The sequence below is a fragment of the Passer montanus genome, unplaced genomic scaffold (assembly GCF_014805655.1).
Source record: "Passer montanus isolate IOZ18808 unplaced genomic scaffold, ASM1480565v1 scaffold50, whole genome shotgun sequence".
NCBI lineage: Eukaryota > Metazoa > Chordata > Aves > Passeriformes > Passeridae > Passer > Passer montanus.
The window spans coordinates 6,227,293-6,247,857 of NW_024369930.1; the positions used below are offsets into that span (position 1 = coordinate 6,227,293).

Consider the following 20,565-nt stretch of genomic DNA (forward strand, 5'->3'; position numbering starts at 1 on the left):
GGCAGTTAGACTGTGGTGTTCTCCCTCCTGTCTGAAATCCTCTCTAGCACTGAGGTGCTCAGCAAATCTACACCTCAAGTTCATTGTTCCATTCATGACCCTCCTCAGGCAAGGCCATCCAAAGGAGTCCTCTTTCTCATGGTGATCCTATCTTCTTCATGCTCTCAGAGGTCTGCACACCTGTACCCCAGGGGTTTTTCCTCCAGGGCTGGCATTCCGTGACAGCTTTGTTCTTTTTCTGCTATTGCTTTAGAGCTGTTTATCACAGTTGTAAGAAGTGCCACACAACACAGTGCCGTGGGGGATCAGGATGATCCAAAAATGCTTTGGATTCCCTATGCCCTTTGGCCTTGTATTGCCACCTTCCTCCTCATTACACTCCAAAATGTGGAGCATGTATGCACTGTTCTTTAAACTCCTTTGTGCTCTGGGAATAGTACTGTGCCATCAAAATCTCCTATTTTTGACAAAGGCTAACAGAAGTGAAAAAAAAAAATATTAAGTGAGCAGCTGACCAGAGCACTTGTCACAGTCTGTCACATCTCTGTTGATGTGTGAGTAGATTTGGAGGTGCTGACAGATGCTTGAATGATAACAGTGGAAAGAGAAGCTGTTTTACTAGCTAGGGAGCCAGGACAGCACAGGCATTAGCAGCTTGTTGTCCTTGATGCTCTGTGAATGCACTCAACTCTGGCTTGCACTAGAGGCTTGAGAGTAAGAGAAACCTAAATGTTTACAAACCCTCTGCTGAGGCCTCCTAAGGCATATTTTTCAGCAACGGTATCTAGCCATTAATCTTACTCAGAATGTTCAGAGCCATTTTGCATCACTTAAAAAAATAACAAGACCAGCCATGATTTGCACAGAACAGAAGATTTTTTTCTGCTATCTGTCTGTTGAGCTGTCCTGCCCTCTTGCATGTACACCATGACTGTTTGTCAGATTCTGGCTGCTCTCTGACAGCAACTGGAGTGGTGCAGGTGGCCGGGAGAATCGACCGGGATGCGCTTCCGCTGCGGCTGCATCCCAACATCTCACTGACGGTCCGGGTGGAGGACGGCCCCAGCAGTGGCCATGCCAGAGAAATGGAGATCACTGTTGTTATTGCTGATGTCAATGACAACCCCCCAGAATGCAATCCTTCTGCCTTCAGGTATGGAGTCTCGTCCTTGCCTTGGCTGCCTTGCTGCCCCAGGCCTGTGTGCAGACCAGGGCACATCCCCAGACCCACAGCTGGACACTCGAGTGGACATTTGTCATCATCCTGCCCATTTTACAGGGCTGTTGTCCACCACAGCACATGGGTCAGTGTCTGGGTTCCTTCCTCCATGGTTGCATATTTAGATGGGTTTCCCTTAAAAAATAAATCAATGTTTTGGCCTGCGATAAATGAAGAGTTCAAAAGGAGAAATATAAATTGCTTTGACGGGAAATGTGTTTGTTTTACACAGGAAAGAAGAAAATGAAAATACAGCCCCTGGGACATTTCTTGTTGATCTCAGAAATTACTGTAAAGATATTGATGCTGATCCATCAAACAACCAATTTATTTTCACTGGATTATCTGGTTTTGGAAGCAATTACTTTGCTCTGGAGTCCAATGTGTCTGGAAGACTTGTGGTCAGTCATTTGTGGCTTTATGTTAGATTACCCCATTAGAGAAGTCAACTTATGAAATATTAAAAGGGATTTTTAAAATTTATTGTACATGAAAAAAATTACTGTAATACATTTCACAGTAGGTGTGATGTGCAGAATGACTGTTTTGACTGGTTGTGAACTATATACCCCTAGATAGGATGCTTTCTAAGGATTCTACAGAATTTAGTGAACAGAGAATGTTTTCTTCAGTTTTAAATAAATGTGCTAGATATGATTAAAAAAAATATTCTTTTTTAGGGAGTGTGAAGCACCAACTTTGATATGGATAAACAGAGAAATCTGATGCCATTTCATACCCATTTACTCATGACAGACTGTGGAGGATCCTTGCTATTCAGCATGAAGAATTTAAATACTTGAGAAATCTCACACTCAGTAACTGGTCAGAATCGTAAAGTCACTTTGAGTGGCAAATTTTCACAAAAGTGTAGTGGGATTTGCACTTCTGTGATTTTACATGTCAAAATATGGATTCCTTATGCTGATAGCTGCTGGCAAACTGGCATTGGCCAGAGCCCCACCAGTTCCTGGACATGTGCAATGATGGTTGTTTTTTGTTTTAAAAAAAACCCCGTGGGCAACTACAGAAAAAGGGAAACAACAGAAAATAGGCATTCTGTCCAGAAGACAAGAGTGCTACAGGAGCAGTTAAATGATTTTGTGTGGTTTACTTTAATTTTAGAACTGAGGTTTCCCTGTCAATAATAACTGCCCTTAGCTGCTTCATCTGCCAACATAAAAAGCATTTTCCTTCCTGCACAGGATAAGATTGTTGTCAAGCCTTTAAGCCGTGTGCATGTACAATATAACAGACTACACCAAGTAACCTGCTCCTCCAGGAACCTCCCTGAGGAGACAACCAGCAGTGGATGCCTGTGTGTTAATCCCCCTGCCCCAAAGTTTATGAGGCTTCCACAGCAAGATAGAGAGCTCAGAAGATTAGGATTTAAATCTGTATGAGCCACCATTTAGTAACAACTTGGTTCCTGGGCAAACACTCACGTCTGGACCTGATACCTTTTTTTTAATGTCTGCAAGCATGAGCTCAGGTAATAGCTCAAGCTATTACTGTCAGCAGTCACAGATCCTTGTTGAGCCAAGAAAGGGCAGCATAAATAGCCAGCTCGTTACACAAGCTTTGGATTGACTAGGTAAAAGGTCAAGACCTTATTGTCCAAATGATTAAACTATCTGCTCTAAAGGGGAAGAAATTTTGTTGGCAGAAGAGTGAGAATGTAGAAAAAGCCTGGAATTCAATCCTGGAATTGACTATTTAGTCTGTGTTATTCCTATAGAACAGTTCTGTATATCCAAGGGGCAAATCATACTTACAGAATGCTGAAAAGAGTAATTGTCATCATGTGTACCGTGACTTTATGTGTGGAGATGTAAATATGATTATGTTCCTTTCTATTTAGATGACTGGAACTATTGATCTAGAAAACCCAGCTAATCCAGGAGTTGAAGTTTATACTTTGACTGTCAGGGTGCAAGATACTGCCTATCCTAAGTACTCAAGCAAGTATCCCTTTTACATTTCTTTTGATAGTTTTCTGTGCTGTAACATCATGGAGAGAGGAATACCATATGTATTTTGAATATATGTATGAGAAAATTTCACAGCCATACTTAACTATGATTTAATCTTCTGATTTAATCTTCTGTTATATTTCCAGATATCATCTACATTTACATCAGGATAAAGCCAGTGAATGAATTTTTCCCAGTCTTCCGTAATTTATCTTATGTATTTAGTGTTTCAGAAATTACTAAAGGTACAGTAAGTAGCACCTAAATGATAGAAGTAATTTTGCCATGTTGTTAAGTGCCTTTTTGCTCCAAATGAATTTTTGTATATGTAAATGAGGCAAATGGCTCAAAGTTCCAGTTCAAATAGGGTCTCCACCATACAACCACCTACTACCCTTAAATAGACTAAACTGGCAAAAACTCCAATTGTACAGATGGAAACTGAGACACAGACAAATTCAGCAATTGCACAAGAAATCTGTGGCTGTGCCAGGAATTGAACTCAGATGTCTTGTTTTAGACTGTCTTTCTGCTCGTGCTAAATTAGCCTTTTGGAGGGACTGTGGTGATGCACAGAAACCTTTACAGGCTGACACAGATGAGTGAGGAGTCCCTTGGCCCAGCCGTGGAGCACTTCTGCTGACATTCTCTACACCCTCCTGTGTTTTGGTATTTGCTGGTAGCAGCCCATGTACAGGGGAGCCATTGCACACCACAGGGAAATAGTGCTTATCATTCCTTTGTTTAATTTTCTTGGGTGAAAAACTCTAAACCAAATCTTTAGTTCCGTTTCATCTGTACCTTCTGTTACTTTAAATATTAATGAAATATGGATTTTCTGTCTCTCAGTTGGATCCAGCATTGGAAGAGTGCATGCCACAGACGAGGACTGGCCACCCAATGTCATCACTTACTCCATTGTAGCTGGAGCTGGCACTAGCGCTTACACAAATATCTTCTGGATCAGCCCAACGAAAGGAGATGTGAGGATTTTAGCTAGGTTAGACTATGAAACAACTCAGAAACATATTTTCACAGTACAGGCCTCAGACCAAGAGAAGTCTACAACAGCATCAGTGAGTAAATCCACTTTACTACTTCACCTGTACCTACATCTTTCTCTCTTTTTCCTAGCAAGAACAGTGAGACACTGGGCAAAGCACTTTCTGTAAAAGGCAAGTGCAACCCTGCCCAATTATATATTACTCAGATGAAATAGGTGTTGTTTACCCAGTCTTGGTTTATTTCTCACAAAAAGGATAAAATAATATTTCAATATTTTGACTGTAGTGTTTGCTATTCTCAGAAATTTTTTTCTTATTTTACTTGAACAGTGAAATTGTTTTCTGTGCCCTAGACAATTTAAGTTGTTCTTTATGGCTACAGAGGTACTAGAAAATAGAAAAAGGACAGGGTCTTGAGGCCAGGTAGCATAGTCTAATTGTAGCCATGCTTAGTGGTAAACTCTTTTTGGAGTCTTTGTAGACTCCTTGTCCCTTGGCACTCAAACATACTTTTGATTTTGTTTATCCCTTTTTTCCCTGCAAAGTATCCAAAGTAATGTGAGAATTGTGTTGCAGCATATCAGAACTCTGCTTTCATGGAGTGGTACAGAGAGGATGTGGATGGGAGGAGGGCTTGGGTGGCTTCTTGGGTTAGTGTCAGAGGGCCAGCCCAGTAGCTGTGTCCACTTGGCCTGCTGGAATTGTGCCTTGCCGTGACCAAGATCTACTTTTTTCCCTGATGGTGCTATCTGTCAGGAGCCAAGACCATGCCAGGTACCAAGATAACCTTTAACAGCAGAGTTGGGCTTAGGTTTTCTGTCCAGACCTATTTTATTCAGAAGAAAAAATATAGATGCTATATCCACAAAGGTATTTTATAGAAACTTTGTTCAAAGAATTCCAGTGTCCTTTACAGACAGGCTCCTTTTGGACTTCTTTTCACATTTTCTCCCTCATGACTGCTTTACAGTTGATTTTTACACATCTGTTGGGGGTGACAGAGGTACTAAGCTTGCTTTTCATTCCAGCCAAGCACCACCCATGGAGTTGCTATCTAGGAGGTATTTAATCTCTCTATCATCTATAATGTTTCAAGGAGACAATTAATGACAATTTAGCATCAGAAGCTTTTAACAATGTCAAGCTTATCTGTTGCTTGACAAACAGGCATTAGAAGAAGGAACTTTGGGAAGGACAACCTTTTCTTTTTAGATAACTAATCCCAGATTATATCAAACACATCTGGTTCTACTCAGGGTGCTCCTAGCCATGCAGGAGGCCATTACCAGCATTTCTCTCTCACTGGGAACAGTCTATAAACTCTCTTCCTTCCATGGATCATACTCTAAATGATTATTAAATATGCTAAGAAGCATAACTAATGATTGTGAAGCAAACTGAGAGTTTTGGAAGGGAGTTTAATGATTAGGAGCTTAATGATTCTGTAGTACTATTATTATTTCTCATTTTAACTATAACACAATTCAGATTGTTCAAACAGACATATGAGCTTGAAAACCCTTCACTTTTGGAAGATGGCTCAGGTGACAGAACCTGTCTCAGAAGAATGCTGATCACAAGAGGGACAAAGGATCACAGACATTTTCTGGCAGGAGCTAGGTTGGAAGGGCTCTTCAGGGCTCTTCAGCTGCTGTTGATCAAAAGAACAAAATTGGCAAAAGCAAACAGCTTCTGAAATTAGCAAAATTCTGTCTTAGCACATCGAAGCAGCTTCAGCTTGCTATTTGTCTTTTCTTCCAGGTAACTGTGAATGTTTTGGAAGTAAATGATGAAGAACCAGTTTGTTCACCCAATTTCTTCTCACTTCAAATCCCAGTCAATTTAGCTGTTGGGACCAATATTAATGGCTTCAGGATTGAATGTCAAGATCGTGATTCTGATCCCAGATCTTTCCGGTACTTCATTAATGAAGGTACTGTGTCACAGTGGGAAAATGGGAACAGTGGAAAAAATACCAAATGCTGATAGTTCACTTACATTTATAAACAAATATCTAACATAGTTTGTGTGCTAATTTCATGGTGAGCTGGCTGTGATCCACAGGTTCTGCACATCATTATACTGATCCCCTCCACAAGCTGGCTACTGGTGCTACAGGTGCTAGCAGCTAGAACCACTCCCTTGCAAGGCTGGATTCCCTGCCATATTAATTAATAGGCTATTAGTTACACAGTTGACAAGAACTTCAGAAGAATGAGCTGGAATGGTGTGCAGTGTCAAATTTCACTTCCAGTTAGTTCTGCACATCATTATACTGATCCTCTCCACAAGCTGGCTATCGTGCTACAGGTGCTAGCAGCTAGAACTGCTCCCTTGCAAGGTTGGATTGCCCGCCATATTAATTAATAGGCTATTAGTTACACAGTTGACAAGAACTTCAGAAGAATGAGCTGGAATGGTGTGCAGTGTCAAATTTCACTTCCAGTTACAGCTGAGTAAATCTTGAGAAACAATGGAAAGTTCTGTATTTCTGCATATCTCACCATCACATAGATGCTGGTGCGCTGTTCAAAACAGCTGCTCAAACCTGCATGTTGTAGCTTCATGCTGTATACAATAAATCCTCCTTTAAAAAAATCCTTCTTTGAACCTTGTGATCAGCTGCATCCACTTTGAGAGCTGCAGTGTTATGGGATAACACTCAGCTTCACAAAAAAGGAAACACACTCTTTTGGGGCAATTCCTTCTTTTGTGGCTGAGGTGACTGCTGTGAAGGAGGGAGCAGATTGTCCAGGTGCTAGTAAAAAGCTGTGCATATCAAAAGAGAGAATCTCTGTCCTACTCCAGCCCTTTGATGCCACAGAAGGAGCTTTGCAGACATGGTATTGACACATGATTCCATACAAATGGAATGGCTGTGTTAGTAAATCAGTGTCTGACCACAGGCCCAGTCCTGGTGGTACAGACCTGAGCTGTGCCATGCATTGGCCTCTGAGCCACAGAGCAGCTCATGGCCCTTTTTGTGCTATAAAACAGGCATGGCCTTCAAGGACATGCCAACTCTTGATCTCTGTGGGGCCACAAGAACAAAACCAAAGCACATTTGGTGCCTTTTCAAGGCTCTGATTTCCTGTTCATGTGGTCTGTCCAGATCCTAACAGCTGGAGCTGGTCTGCCTGCAGCCCGGGCCATGAGCATCTCTCCAGCCACAATGGACAGACAGCAAGGGGTGGGGAGCCAGCATTTCTGAACTGTCCTCCCTGCCCCATGGTGCTGACAAAGCACTGGAGGCGATGAGTGCCACTGAGCCATTAACTCCCATCAAAGGCCACTGCCTCTGGCAGATGAAGAATCCATGGAGAGGGGCTGGAGCAGCACTCCAGGGACACCCCAGTAGTGGAATGAGCCCTGCCACAGTGCAGGATCCTCACCCCTGCTGGGTGTTGTTGGGTGCTCCCCAGGCTGTAAGTTCAGGTCATTCAGGTGACCTCTTGTGTGCCCTATGGCTCTGAAGTGTCTGCACCGCCTCCTCTCTGCTATGTCCCCATAGAAGGTCTTATTCTAGATTGTAATGCTTTTATGACTGTATTGTTTGAAATTATTTTATATGGTACAAGGAAGATCAAGGAGCCCTTCTTGTCATTGACATTTTACCACACTTCACCACTTGTTACACACATTTACTTTAACATGGGATTAAAATAAATTTTTTGCGTTTTGGTATTACCTTTTTGCAGGCAATGAGAACAGTCATTTCACCTTTTCACCAAGTGCTGGCTCCAACACATCTCGTCTGATTCTTGCCTCAAGGTTTGACTATGAGAGTGGACTTGATACAAACTGGGTTTACAGTCTGCGTGTCCACATAACAGATGACAATTTAGCATCTGCCAGGGACAAAACTACACACTTAACTAAAACTGGAACAGTGACTTTAAGCATCAGAGTTATCCCAAACCCAACTACTGCCACAACCACTACGGTAAGTTCACTAAAACTTATGGCCAGTTCTGCATTTCTTTTAGGGAGTAATCTCCACAGGAGTAAGGAGAAGAAGATAGATGTATGCAAAAGGAAACCAAAACCCTACAGTGCATCTAGTCCTGGGAGGTTCTAAGCCCTGCGCTCTTATGATGAAGCCAGAGGTGGTTGATGTGCTTAGTGTCATGAAGGATTAGCCCCAGGTACAGAGTCATAACATGTGTTTTGTATTTCAGTTTCTAAAACAAAAAGGGCAGGAAGCCAAAGGACCGGGCATGCTGCCATTACCATACAGCTGGGAAGTTAAAGATTTTGGCAGCTTTATTAATAAGAAAAGAGCAGGGATTAACCTTTGCCTGGAACCTTAAAATTACCTCATGCATTTTGCACTACCTCTTTTTTTAGTCATAGCTATTCACTCGCCAGTGTGCCTTGCAGTTTTGTGTGCTTCTTTACCATTGGAGCACATTAATCTGTGGCTATCAAAGTTGAAACAGACAACAACAACAACAAATCCTCATTACTTAAAAGGGTCTCTTTTCCAGACCTGAGGTCACTGTCATGCAAAACTTGGAGCAGCATGTCAGTAAATGAAGCAGTTTTGCACAGCCTCAGTGGGTTGCAGCGGTTTCAGCAGGTTTCAGACAGCAAATCCAAAGGGGTGGGATGGATCTTTCCTGAGCTGCACACCCATGTGATGGTCCATAGCTGAGCTGAGTAAGCCTGCACAGCTTTTGGCAGCCCAGGTGGGATCTAACCTTGTACAGCCTGTGGATCTGTGGGCCTGTGTCCCAGCAATACTGTTCACCTCTCCACACAGCCATCCCAGTTGGGCTCTGTCTCACCAGTTCATTCTGAAGCTGATTTCCATCAGGCTGGTGCAGGATGTACAGAGAGCTTGTTTTTGTCTTGCCTGTAGATGCCTGAGGGTGCAGACCAGTCTGGCTCTATCCTTGTATCAGTCACCCCTTCATACCTTGCTGTACCACCTTCCATCATCCACAGTCCATCCATTCCCTGCCTGCCTGCAGATGGCATTATCCTTTTCTCTTTTGCATGCAGGAATGAAAGTATGAATATCCAAATGAAGTGGTAAAAGAGGCCTTTACTTTAAAATGGTCTGGGTCTTCTAGGGGCTTCTGGTAACTGAGCCAGAACCAAAAGATCCTGCAAACAGCACAAACAAGTCTGGTTGCTTTGCTATGAACATGCTTAGATTGAAATTTTCAGACTGATTAATAACCCTGTTCTTATCTAATGCTCTTTTGGGAAGGAATAAATGATTTTTTTACTGACTTCTACTCCCCCAACTTGATGTGGAAATGAAAAGTTAAGCTGAAAAAACTTATTTTGTATTTCTTTCCCATGCTATACCACAACTACAAACAGTCTCAACCACATACCACAGCATTAAATCTGTCTCTCTAGAGATATCAGCCTTCCACTTGCAGGCTATTTTCCAGAAGAGCACTTCCAATACAGCAAGTTCTCCCATCACTACTTTTTACATGCATTCAGTGCAGCAACTCGATGAGTCAGAAGCTGGAAAGCTGCTAGTGTAGAAAAGAAGCCCCATTACAAAATGTCACTTGTCACTTCAGTCCAGGTGAGGAGAAAGTGGTGGTGGTGATATTGAGATTGAGTGTTCCTCTAAGGACTGGATGTATCTTTTTTTTGACAAGACTAAATAGATTATTTTAAAATTATCCTTAAACTGGAAAGAAATGGATAGCCTGCTCAATTTCATACTCAATATGATTACAAATGTGTTACAGAAAATTAAATAAAAACTTCAGTAGGTGATCAAAACTAATAGTACCACACTAGGTAATGAACTAGGTAGAGTGGATGAGTAATTTCTGAAATGTGTGAGAATAGTTTCATGATGGGACCTTAATGAATGAGCTGTTAGCACCAAGTGATATGCCAGCTCAGAGATGTGTCTCCTGACACTCAGGAAGATGTGGGAGATTGCAACTGCTCAGGAAGTGTGGTTTTTCCTTCTGGAACAAGTCACTGGGTAAAAAAGAAGGTTCCATTTCTTTTTATACAATAACCCAGTTCCTTAGGGTTCAACTCTTCTTACAAAGCAGTCTGAATGATTACTGCAGTGAAGATGACCTACTTCCAGTTTTGCCTTAGGTAAAAAGAAAACAGTATCTCAGTAATGGCAGAATTCCCTGAACTTGCTCACCCTCCACCAGTGTGCCCACAGTCTCTCAGGCAACCTGAGGCTTTTAAACCCCACCACGACATGCTTGCTTTGATATAAGATATTGAAACATGATCTGGAACCTCCCCTTTTCCTTGTGTTTTCCATTTCACCTGCCTTTGGTTGCCCCAGGAGCTCAGTGGTCCATCCCATCCTCCTGACCTTCCTTGGCAGTCAGCAGGCAGGCACGTGGCACAAGTCAGTGCCTGCCTCCACCTCCCTGTGCCCATCACCTTGGGGCAGGCTGGGCTGCCTCAGTGCAGAAGTTCATCCAGATGAAAGGTGACGCTGGTGTCAGTATGCAGCCCTGAGGAACTCTTCCTGTCTTGTTTTCAAAGCCTGGCTTCACTGTTGTGACGAGAAGGGAGAACCTCTACTCTCCGTCGGCGTGGTACGTGCCCTTCGTGCTCACGCTGGGCGCCTTGCTGCTCCTCGGGCTGCTGGGCTACCTGGGGCTCCTGCTGCTCGCCCGGCTCCGCCGCCCCGCGCCAGGGAAAGCACGCAGCACCCCTCTGTGAGTCCCCCACGTGCCACTCTGGGGAGTCCCAGCAGCGCCTGGCAGTGACAGAGATGGCTCAGGCCGTTCTGCCGTGGTGCTTTGAATCTTTTCTAGCAGTATGGCCTGTGCTGCAGTAAATGCTAATACCAGCGATATTGGGTGTTAATGATATGAACTCGAGGAAATGTGTCCGTGGCATGTTTTTTCATGGGTTTAGTAACATTAACATTAGGGGAAGGTAGGAGTGGAATCAGCAGTTATAACCTGTAAAGGCAGCTATGCTCATGAGGCTCAGTTGGAGCCTGTGCCAGACTGTGCTGACCACAAATATTTTGGTTTGTATTTGCCCCCCTCTCCAAGGGAGCTCCCATCTAGGTAGTTACTGGATGCATTTTCCTCCCTCTCAGCTACAGATCCCAGTGTCCTTTGCAAATATTGGTGCTCATGCCAAATTCATTGCTCTGGCAAAACTTCTGCAGATTTCCTGGAGTTTTACCAAGCCAGTTACAAGGCTCTGGCCCATAAAGCTTACCTCTAAATGTTCATGCTTGGCAAAAGGCATGGAAGCACCTGGGACCAGCTCTGAGTCACTGTGGGAAGTGGAGAGATCCCTGCTGGCTGCTTTCTCAGTGGGCTGGAGCCAGGCTGCCTCTAAATTGACTTTGTGCCTCACAAAACAAAGATAAGCAGTCCTTTAAGTGGCTGGGATTTAATAAAAAAGGATTTCTACAAGTATTCTCAGGATTTGGACATCAATTTAAAAGTTACATTAAATGTAAAGAACTACTAAATGACTGTAACTATAGTCCAGATCATGTGTGCAAGGCAGTAAAAGGTTGTGATAAAAATGACAAATGAATCTAAGATACTGCTATTATTTATTAATTGGGCAAATGATTTATTGGGAACCGGAGTCTCCCATTAAAAAGCAATTTCTATATTTTAAAAAACATTTATAACCTTTCAAGCATTTTAAAAAGTATTCTCTGAGCACCTCAGATCCAAAAAATTGACCTTCATCCCAGGATGGAACAAAATGACAATATCTGAAAACGTATTTTTCCAGATTGTATGAAGAACCGTGTTTACTAGTGCACCACAACAATTATATAAATCCATTATGCTATCATCAATAAGACTTTATTATTTTAAGAGATTCCTTCCTGAAGAAGTGTTAGAACAATGCTCAGGACTGTTTTCCTCTTTGAGAGCAGCATTAAATGATGCAAGCTTTCTGTGAAAGCAAAATCAGAAACCAAATAAATCAAGCAAATCTCACAACTCAAGGAAACACATCCTTCTTGCCAAGTGAAAGAGAATGAATTTTTTTTGTAGGGAAAACCATGACATTTGTTAACCACACTCTTAATCTTCTTTTCATTACAGGATAAATGCTCCAGGTGTGTACCTCTTTTCTACATTTTAATGCTTCAAAATAATGCTTCAAAATCTTGTTTATGATTCCATGTAAAACCTGTAAATTAATTTCTAGATAGAATTTTGACACAGTAGAAGGGTACTGAGATTAGATAATCTTGGCCAATTATGGGAGGCCTGACAAAGTGATTTCATGACCTTTTTAGTCTTCAAATCTATTAATTATTAGGCAAAACCCAAATTCAGAGTAGTCTGGTATTCTGGCATAGATGCTAAAGAATGACTGTATTTTTCACACTCAATTTATATGCTGTTATTTATCTGTTAAAAAATAATCCCAGCCATCTATAGCACCTTCAAGAGTCCTCTCCACTTTAATTCCCTGTTCTCTGATCACTTCCCTGATCATTTGCTCCCTTGGCACCATTACTTCACATATATAAAGATTTATTTTGAAGTATTGGTGCTTTCAAAAGGGTTTGTATAACCTAGCAAGAAGATAAATCACACATGGAAAAGCATAGTTTTTTTAAAGCAGTTTTGTTCTTTTTAGTCCCATTACATTTCTACTAGAAAGCACTGTTCATATGGGCTGAGAAGGACCCTCCTTTTGTAACTCCCCTTTCCTCAGTCAGTATCTCCCAGCTGGAAAAAACCACAGGACTAACAAACCCCACAAAATCAGCTGTTCTCTTGGTTGCCCAATTTGAGACATTTCAGTGTTGGGTGGTTTCCAATAAGTGAACACTTTCTGCTTTCTGAAAAACTGGTTTCCAAATGCTGGGCAGAAAAGGACAGACAGAACAGGTTTCCCATCAGTGCCCAGGCTGAGATCCACCTGCAGCACTCAGAGTTCTGCACACCTGGTTGGAAAGCACATTTGTGGCCAGGCACAGTTCTCCAAAGAAAGGCCATGGAACAAATTGGCAAGGAGTGAGTGAGAAGAAATCATAGCAACTAGTTGGGTATCATCCACAAATCCGTGCTGCTGAGATGCCCATGGCACTGCTGCTGTGTTTGTTTGCATGAGGGATGAGCTAATAGTGTGGTAAATTCACACACAACCAAACTGTTCTTCAATCTGAATTTTACTTGACTGAAAATGCAGCTCTTCCATGTTTTGTGTCCAAGCTGATATTTGACACAAGCTTTGCAACCACAACATTAGTGTAAAACAATAATCTGCATTTCCAGTTCAGATATTCCCAAAGGTGAATTTCTGTATTTGTTCATATTATTTAGAAAGGGAAATTTGTAATAACAATTACTATTCATTCATTACTGACTTTTCGAGGCTAGTCTTTTGATTAGTCACTGGCAACTGTGTATTCTCACTCAGCATTTGAAAATAAATAAGACTCATTTAAGATGTCTCAACATCTTGAGTAGAAATAAGTTTTATTTCTTTGAGGAAATCTTGACTTTAGTATCTACAGTCACTATCAGAAAATTCTGATTATTAACAATGTGCATTTTCCTTTCTGTAGGAAAGAAGAAGCCTAAGAAAGAAGTAGTTATGGTAAGTACTGCTGGCCTCAAAGGAAACCCCAGTTTTGCCAGCGCCATCATGCAATGGACCCTTTCTATGAATGGTGTCTATTTTCCAAAGAGAATATAGAAATGATAGGCAAGGAAATAATGATTGCCCTCAAGTGCAAAACACTTCACTGTCCCAGCTGGCCTCTGTGTTTGGAAGCAACAAGGGGTGTGAGGAGTGCTCACATGCACTGGGGCCCCTTTGCTTCCAGGTGCCCAAATGCTGTGCTTGGGAGGTCAGGCAGGCTGTGCCCACAGCAATGACAGGGACACTTGCTGCAGAGGTGGGACAACAAGTGCCCCAGCTTCACTGATGGCAGCAGTGCACTGCTGAGACTCCACTGACCTGTGGAGCCAACTTGGATCCACCTGAGTGCAACCAGCAAGGTGTGCCAGTGCACCCAGGCTGTAAAGAGTTAGGCCTTGATAAGCTGTTTGCAGCCAGATGCCATAGATGTTTCCACTGTTGGAGATGTTTCTTTGCTCCTGGATCTCAGGGCTCCTTCCTTTTCATAGGCATAATTGCATAAAGGCTGCATAATTGCATAGACAGACAGAATGCTCTCAGCACATGGTGTGGTTGCTGGAGTGGTCCTTTGCAGGTCCAGGAGCTGACTGTGATGACCCTTGTGGGTCCCTTCCAACTCAGGATATTCTGTGAATCTCTGCAAGGCACTTTGATTAGTGAACTCCCTCTCCCCAGATTTTTCAGGGAGGGGTTTCCCAAGCCTACTCTGGGTGGAGGAGATTGTCTTGTGGTAACACACGTGGAGGCATTTAGCATGTCAGAAGGTATTAATTCTCCTTTAAATGTCTAGTGAGGAAACCCTACACCACAAATGGCTCTTGTTGCCACTGGACTGTGGTCCAATGTGTTGCCATTGGACTGGGTTAAATAAAACCCAGCCTAAAGGAATGCAATATACAAGTCACACAGATCCACCTCCATCCATGTAAATCACCATTTCCAAGTCACTGCTCCTCCTTCTGACTTAATTCCCAGGTTTCATTTTACATTTTGTGTTTCTTCACAGACAATGACAAAGCTAAACACTGTCTTTGATGGAGAAGCCAGAGACCCAGGTAATAAAAAGCAATTCACAGCAGATATAGACATTAGGCTGGAAACAAACTGGATTAGTTGATTTAAATATGGTTTGACATTGGCTTTTTATATTTCCAGTTTGCTATTTCCAAGGAGAATGGGAGCTACATCTCAGATAGTGAAAATCAAGACAGTGCCTCAGTAACATTTGTAATGGTAGAATATATAGAGTGTATATAGGAATATACTTATAGCCCTTGAAAGCACACATCTGATGGTCAGACTGTTCACTGCTCCTCTGCTAAACTGGAATGTGTGGATTAGGAAGGTGGGGGACGAGAAGGAATGTGTTGCAAGTCTCCTGCTTGTTGTGCTCTGGTGCTGTCATAGCTACGTGGTCTCACCCATCTCGTTTCTGGGAGATGGCCAGGAGATTAATGACGCTGCAGAAATGCTGCCTTCACCTCCTAAACTTGTCCCTGGGGAAGTGGGTGGGTGAGTTACTGGCTCCTGCATAAACCTCCTCCCTTACAGCAACAGTGTGTTGCTGCTGTTTATCCAAGGCTCAGGCATCCCTTGTTGGGGACAAAAAGGAAGGCCATCAGCTGGCAACAGCTACTGTGCCACCAGGGTCCAGCTAGGCACACTCTGGGCATATCTGTTTAACCAGCTGGGAAAAGCAAAAATAAGGTGAAAGCTACAAACCTCTGGATGAGCTGGGAGCTCATCCAGCTTCCCAAGTGACAGCCACTGTTCTGCATCAGGACTCATTACAGGAAAAATATTTTTGTTTTACTGAGGATTGATCTGTCTTACCTCATTCCCCTGAAACACAGCCCCTGCCTGAGCCCCTTAGTTTGATTCTTGGTTTGGAATTAGGGTGCCCAGCCCTGTGCCTGATGGCTGAGAGCCCCAGCACGGAGATGAGTGGCTGGTAAAATGTGACAATCTGAAAAAAAGTTTTTTAAAAATAGATTTGAACATAGGCCTGAAATAATAAGTCTAGAAATCATCCATAAGAAGGCAGGCTTGTTTCAAGGCTTGGATTCATCTGGCCAATTTCCACCAAAGTGCCTGTTACTTGTGTTTCTTATTAGCTGGCTCAGAGCTGTTGGATGTGTTGAGCTAATGGGAAACACTAGGCATGGAGACTTCAGTACAATTTGGGCAAACAAGAGGGACCCTACTGTGCAATTAAGTCCATCCACAAGGCTGCTCAAGGCTGGTTTGATCCAGGTCCAAGCTCACCTGCTATTTATAAAGAGATCTGGAGGAATGGGCTCCAAAATTCCTGGTTTTTTCCCTGTGCAACTGCATTTGTAATATACTAAACATGGGTAGTCTCTAGGCTGCTGCAAGAGCTGCTTTCCAGTCTTCTTGCAGGACAGCTGGGGCTCCCTTTCTCAGCAAACCTGACCATACTGGACTTGAGGATAGCTGAGCCCATCCAAACAGTCATCCAGAGCCACAGCATTTGTGTCATGCCTGACACAAACATTAAGCTCTAACACAGCTCTGTGGTGACAACAGGGAAATGTGTGCTCCCCACTCCTCCCCTCTCTTCTCCACAACTCATTGCAAACCCTAGAGGATCAAAGGTTGCTGGTTTGGAAATGAGATTTAATAATTCCCAGGATATCATCTGTTGAATATGATTAAGAGGGATGGTCAGAAGCTGTTTCCTGATCTGGGCTGCTTTAACATGCCTGACTTGTAAGCAGTCAGAAAAAATAACATGTAAAGAGGTCCACTTTCATCTTGAGTTGCTCAAATTGTGTTAACGTGTCACAAACCATTAATTCTGATACAAACTGCAACATTCAGTAACACATAACCACTCTTTCTTTCCAAGCCTTAATGGCCTTTTGTTTGTCTTCTATTGTTTAATTACAGAAAGTGCCATTATAGCTCCTGATTCTCTTTATAGCAAGATACAGTGAGTTAGACTGTGAGGTGATCACACTGGACACACAGCAATTTTTTCACTTATCTCCAGGTAGCAATGAACTGAAGGAGATGATACTTTGCTTTTAATGTACAAGTAGAAATTACCCATAAAACCTGAATAGAGACAGAAGTCTTTCTGACAATGAGAGATAACCATGTGTGCTAAACTACACAAATGTAACAATATTTTATCTGTATGAGAAAATCATGTACTTGTATGAAACACACAGTATTTCACTAATGGCAAAGTGGACGGCAAGCCTGGAAAAAAGGATTTTATGTAAATGGAGAAAGAATGTGTGCAGCCAAGGCTCAGTGGGTCTCCAGATCCTGGTCAGTCCAGATGAGCTGACATGGTCTGGAAGATGTATGTAGCATACTGTGCTCCTAAGCAGGGTTTGCTACCTGTGGTAGGCAACTCTACATGACAAAACAGGCACAGACATATACAATGGTCTTGTTCAGTATGGCTGAAGATAGAAGTTTCATCCTTACAGCTATGGATGTGTTTGCTACACTGCCCATGTTAACCCCAGGTAGCTGGAACTTGGATAGATTTATAGGGTGATAAGAAATTTATTTCTGTTGGAACAGGAATGTTTTAAATATCCCTGTTCCCCTAACTGCAAAGACAATCCTTATAGTGGCAGAACAGCCAGAAACTCCTCTGAGCAGCCACTGCAATGCCCAACTCCCCACAGAAATGAGGATTTCCCTCTCAGGGCTGCCTCCCCAGCTCAGCTGAATTCCAAGTGCTTCACGTTTCTCATCTCAGTTCCATGCTGAGAACTGTCATGCCTTAATCTGCTAAAGGAAGAATGATTTTAATCTGTTGTCTTTTTGTTCTTTCAAGTTACTGGCAGAATGTATGAGTTCAATACACAGTCGGGGGCCCGGAGGTGGAAGAAGAGCAATGAGCCCCTGCAGCCAATGCTGGCTATGCAGGTAATGTCCAGTGCCACAGAAAATAGTGGCCAAGGGGTGGATAGAGCAGAGGCACCAAGCAAAAAAGAGTCTTCAGAGAAGAGGAAAGAGCTGACTGCAGCAACAAAACCAGCTGCCAAGCCCTCAGCAGGGCAATCAGAAACTCCAGGCCAAGCTGGGCTGAGATTGCAAAAGAAGGAGGAGTCTGAGGATGGAGGCTTGTCCTCACCAGCCCCTTAAGGCAGGAACTGACCTCCCCTCCCCAAATGAATTCTGCTTCTCTATTAGGCCAGAGTGCATGAGACTCCAAGGCACCTCCCAAGTGACCCCCAATCTGAACAGCCAAAGAATCAGATGTGATTGTTCTCTCTCTCAGCTGTAAAACAAAAGGTGGCCACAAGATGTGTAAACCAGACCCAAAGGCAGGATGAATCTGGATGAACCTTTGGCAGGTGCATGTAAGAGCAGGAGAGAAGAAGAGGAAACAAAGCAGAGTCATGGACAGAAGCATTCAGTGCCCAATGCCTCCTACAGACACTGGTAACTTCCCCCTGGAAAAGTCTGCACCTTGGGCAGGCATGGCCCCATCCTCTGACTGCCTTTGGGAATGGCAGCATACACAGATGTGTTTTCTCAACAATGAATGGGGTCTCCTCTCCCTGCTGAGCAACCAAATCAGTGAAAAGCACAGCAGGGTAGAAATGTTTGCTGGTAGAAGCTAAAAATATTTTCTTTTCAGTCAGTATTTTATTTCAGCCCTTTCTTGCCCTCCCATCTTGCTGCAGAAAAGTCCATGGCTTGAAAGGAGTTCTGGAGTAGAGAAAACCCACAGCTTCTTGTGGCATCTCAGGCTGTCAACACTTTCAGCTTATTTATCTTTTGCAACACTAAGAGCATTCAATATCTTCACCTTTGGTATTTCCTCTGGCACATTTAATGCTTTACAGGATCAAGTGGAATATACTCAAAAGAATAATGACAGTAAACACATGGGATGAAATAATCTTTTCTGAGTGTGAGTATATATAATGTAAGTGCTGTCTAAAAGCCTGATATAAAACAAACAAACCTGACAAGATTTTATAAAATTATTTTAATCTGAAGAAAAGTAATTATAAATGATGACTTAATACTCCATGGCTTGTCTTAGCTTGTTTTCTTTCCTGATTGCAGAAATGTTTTTTGACAGCAAGGGACTGATAACAGGTGGTAAAAGAAAATTTCAGTTTAAGTTGAGCAGTGGCAGTCAATGAAGATTATATTCAGTCTCTCACATACATCATGTTTGTCATACAACAAAGGATCTGGATGGAGAAATCCACAGTGAAATTACTGGATCCTACACTTCACAAAAATAGCTGTCATGGTGCCATAACTTTTTGCTGTGCTCCAAAGGAGTGGCTTGGCTTGGGAGCAACTTCCCTAACAAACACAAATAATCTTCAGTCAAATGTTGTTTCATTGCACAATCAGAAACCAGTGTGCAATGAACACCACGACGATGCAGATAGGAAAGACTGATTTATACTCCCTGAGCACATTGTCACTTTACTGTGTCCATGGCAGTTGTCATGACATTGTTTGACCCTCCAGTACCAACGGGGCAGCTACACATTCAGTGCTCCAACCCACCACTGTTTGCATATTTTAGCTGTAAATACAGCACATTCAGTTTCTATTCAAGTGGTTTTCCAGTGACATAAAGAAACTCTGCAGTAGCTGGTAGCGCTGCTGTAACTCTGATCTTCATAGCACTCTGACACCAATCTAGCCATAGGCACACCTTGCACCTCCAGGCATTACATTTTGTTACCTGAAGAAGTTAACTGCATTATTTTCATGACAGAAAGACACACAGGTTTTTGTATTTACTTTCCTGGTCATTTCTCTATGGCAGCTGTTTTGCTTCCTTGATTATTGTAGCTCTATTTCAGTGATTAAGGGATATATACCTTTTTTTTTTTTTTTTTTTTTTTTTTTTTTTAGGGAGGGGGGAAGGCTATAGTTTCAGCCAGAAAACTGGCAAAGAGGCAAATGAATACTCATCTTTTTTTACTACTGCTGCTGCTGCTGCTGAACTGCACAAACTTATTTCCTTCCTTCTTAGGGAAAAAGCCCCAACAGCAGCATAACCTGGTACCAGCAGGCTCTGAACTCCATGCATGCAAACACAATGTCATGGCCAACACTGCTGCTGCCTTGGTCTCCCACAGCTGGGTGAAAAGGAACTGCTCTTGGAGTGGTGCTCCTGTATTCCAGTCTCAGAACAGCTGACAGCTGAACTAAGAGGTGCCATGGATAGAAGAGCTGCCAGATCCAAGCACTAACACTGCCCAGAGTGCCTGCACCCAGCTGAGGTGTGTTTATCTGGTGTACTCAGCATTTGCAGGGGCAGGTTTAAGCAAGGTAAAGCATCCTGTGAGTCCCATGCAGCTCCTGCATGAGGAAACCAGTGCTGACCACAAAGCACAGCTTCACCCTTCCTGGTGTGAAATGGTGATCTCCAGCTCCAACTCAACTTCATCTTGATCTTTCCTATAAAACCTTATTTTAGACATGCATAGGACTACTTCCCTTGCTTAGGATCTACAAAATCAAGGAATAACAAGGTTTTACATGGGCAATAGCTTTATGCTAAAGAGGCATATTGTCCTGGCAGCTGCCCCTACTACTAACAGTGCTCCTTCCTGTGAAGGAATCAAGAATGAATTCTTGGTCTCAGTGAGCCAAAGCACTGTCTGGCTCTTGTCTTTGCTAGGACATGAGACTTCATGTCTCTCTGGCTTGTCTTTGCTAGGACAAAAGCAGAGAAGGTGGAAGTGACTATCCATTCATGTCTCTGGCTTGTCTTTGCTAGGACAAAAGCAGAGAAGGTGGAAGTGACTGA

General features: G+C 42.8%; 1 protein-coding gene across 2 annotated transcripts in view; it reads left to right on the forward strand.

Annotated features, from left to right (window-relative positions):
- The window catches only part of CDHR3 (cadherin related family member 3), a 34,532-nt gene extending 15,742 nt beyond the window's left edge, over positions 1–18,790 (forward strand). Inside the window, exons 8-19 of one of the 2 annotated variants that reach the window (XM_039723725.1) lie at positions 943–1,153; positions 1,452–1,620; positions 3,081–3,180; positions 3,339–3,437; positions 4,042–4,268; positions 5,958–6,129; positions 7,895–8,139; positions 10,689–10,864; positions 12,236–12,249; positions 13,714–13,745; positions 14,797–14,845; positions 17,608–18,790. In XM_039723725.1, the coding sequence (XP_039579659.1) occupies positions 943–1,153; positions 1,452–1,620; positions 3,081–3,180; positions 3,339–3,437; positions 4,042–4,268; positions 5,958–6,129; positions 7,895–8,139; positions 10,689–10,864; positions 12,236–12,249; positions 13,714–13,745; positions 14,797–14,845; positions 17,608–17,918 (1,805 nt within the window). In that variant the 3' untranslated portion in view covers positions 17,919–18,790. The remainder of the gene's footprint in view (positions 1–942; positions 1,154–1,451; positions 1,621–3,080; positions 3,181–3,338; positions 3,438–4,041; positions 4,269–5,957; positions 6,130–7,894; positions 8,140–10,688; positions 10,865–12,235; positions 12,250–13,713; positions 13,746–14,796; positions 14,846–17,607) is intronic. The other variant, XM_039723726.1, reaches the window with a different exon arrangement.
- Positions 18,791–20,565: the final 1,775 nt, after the last annotated feature.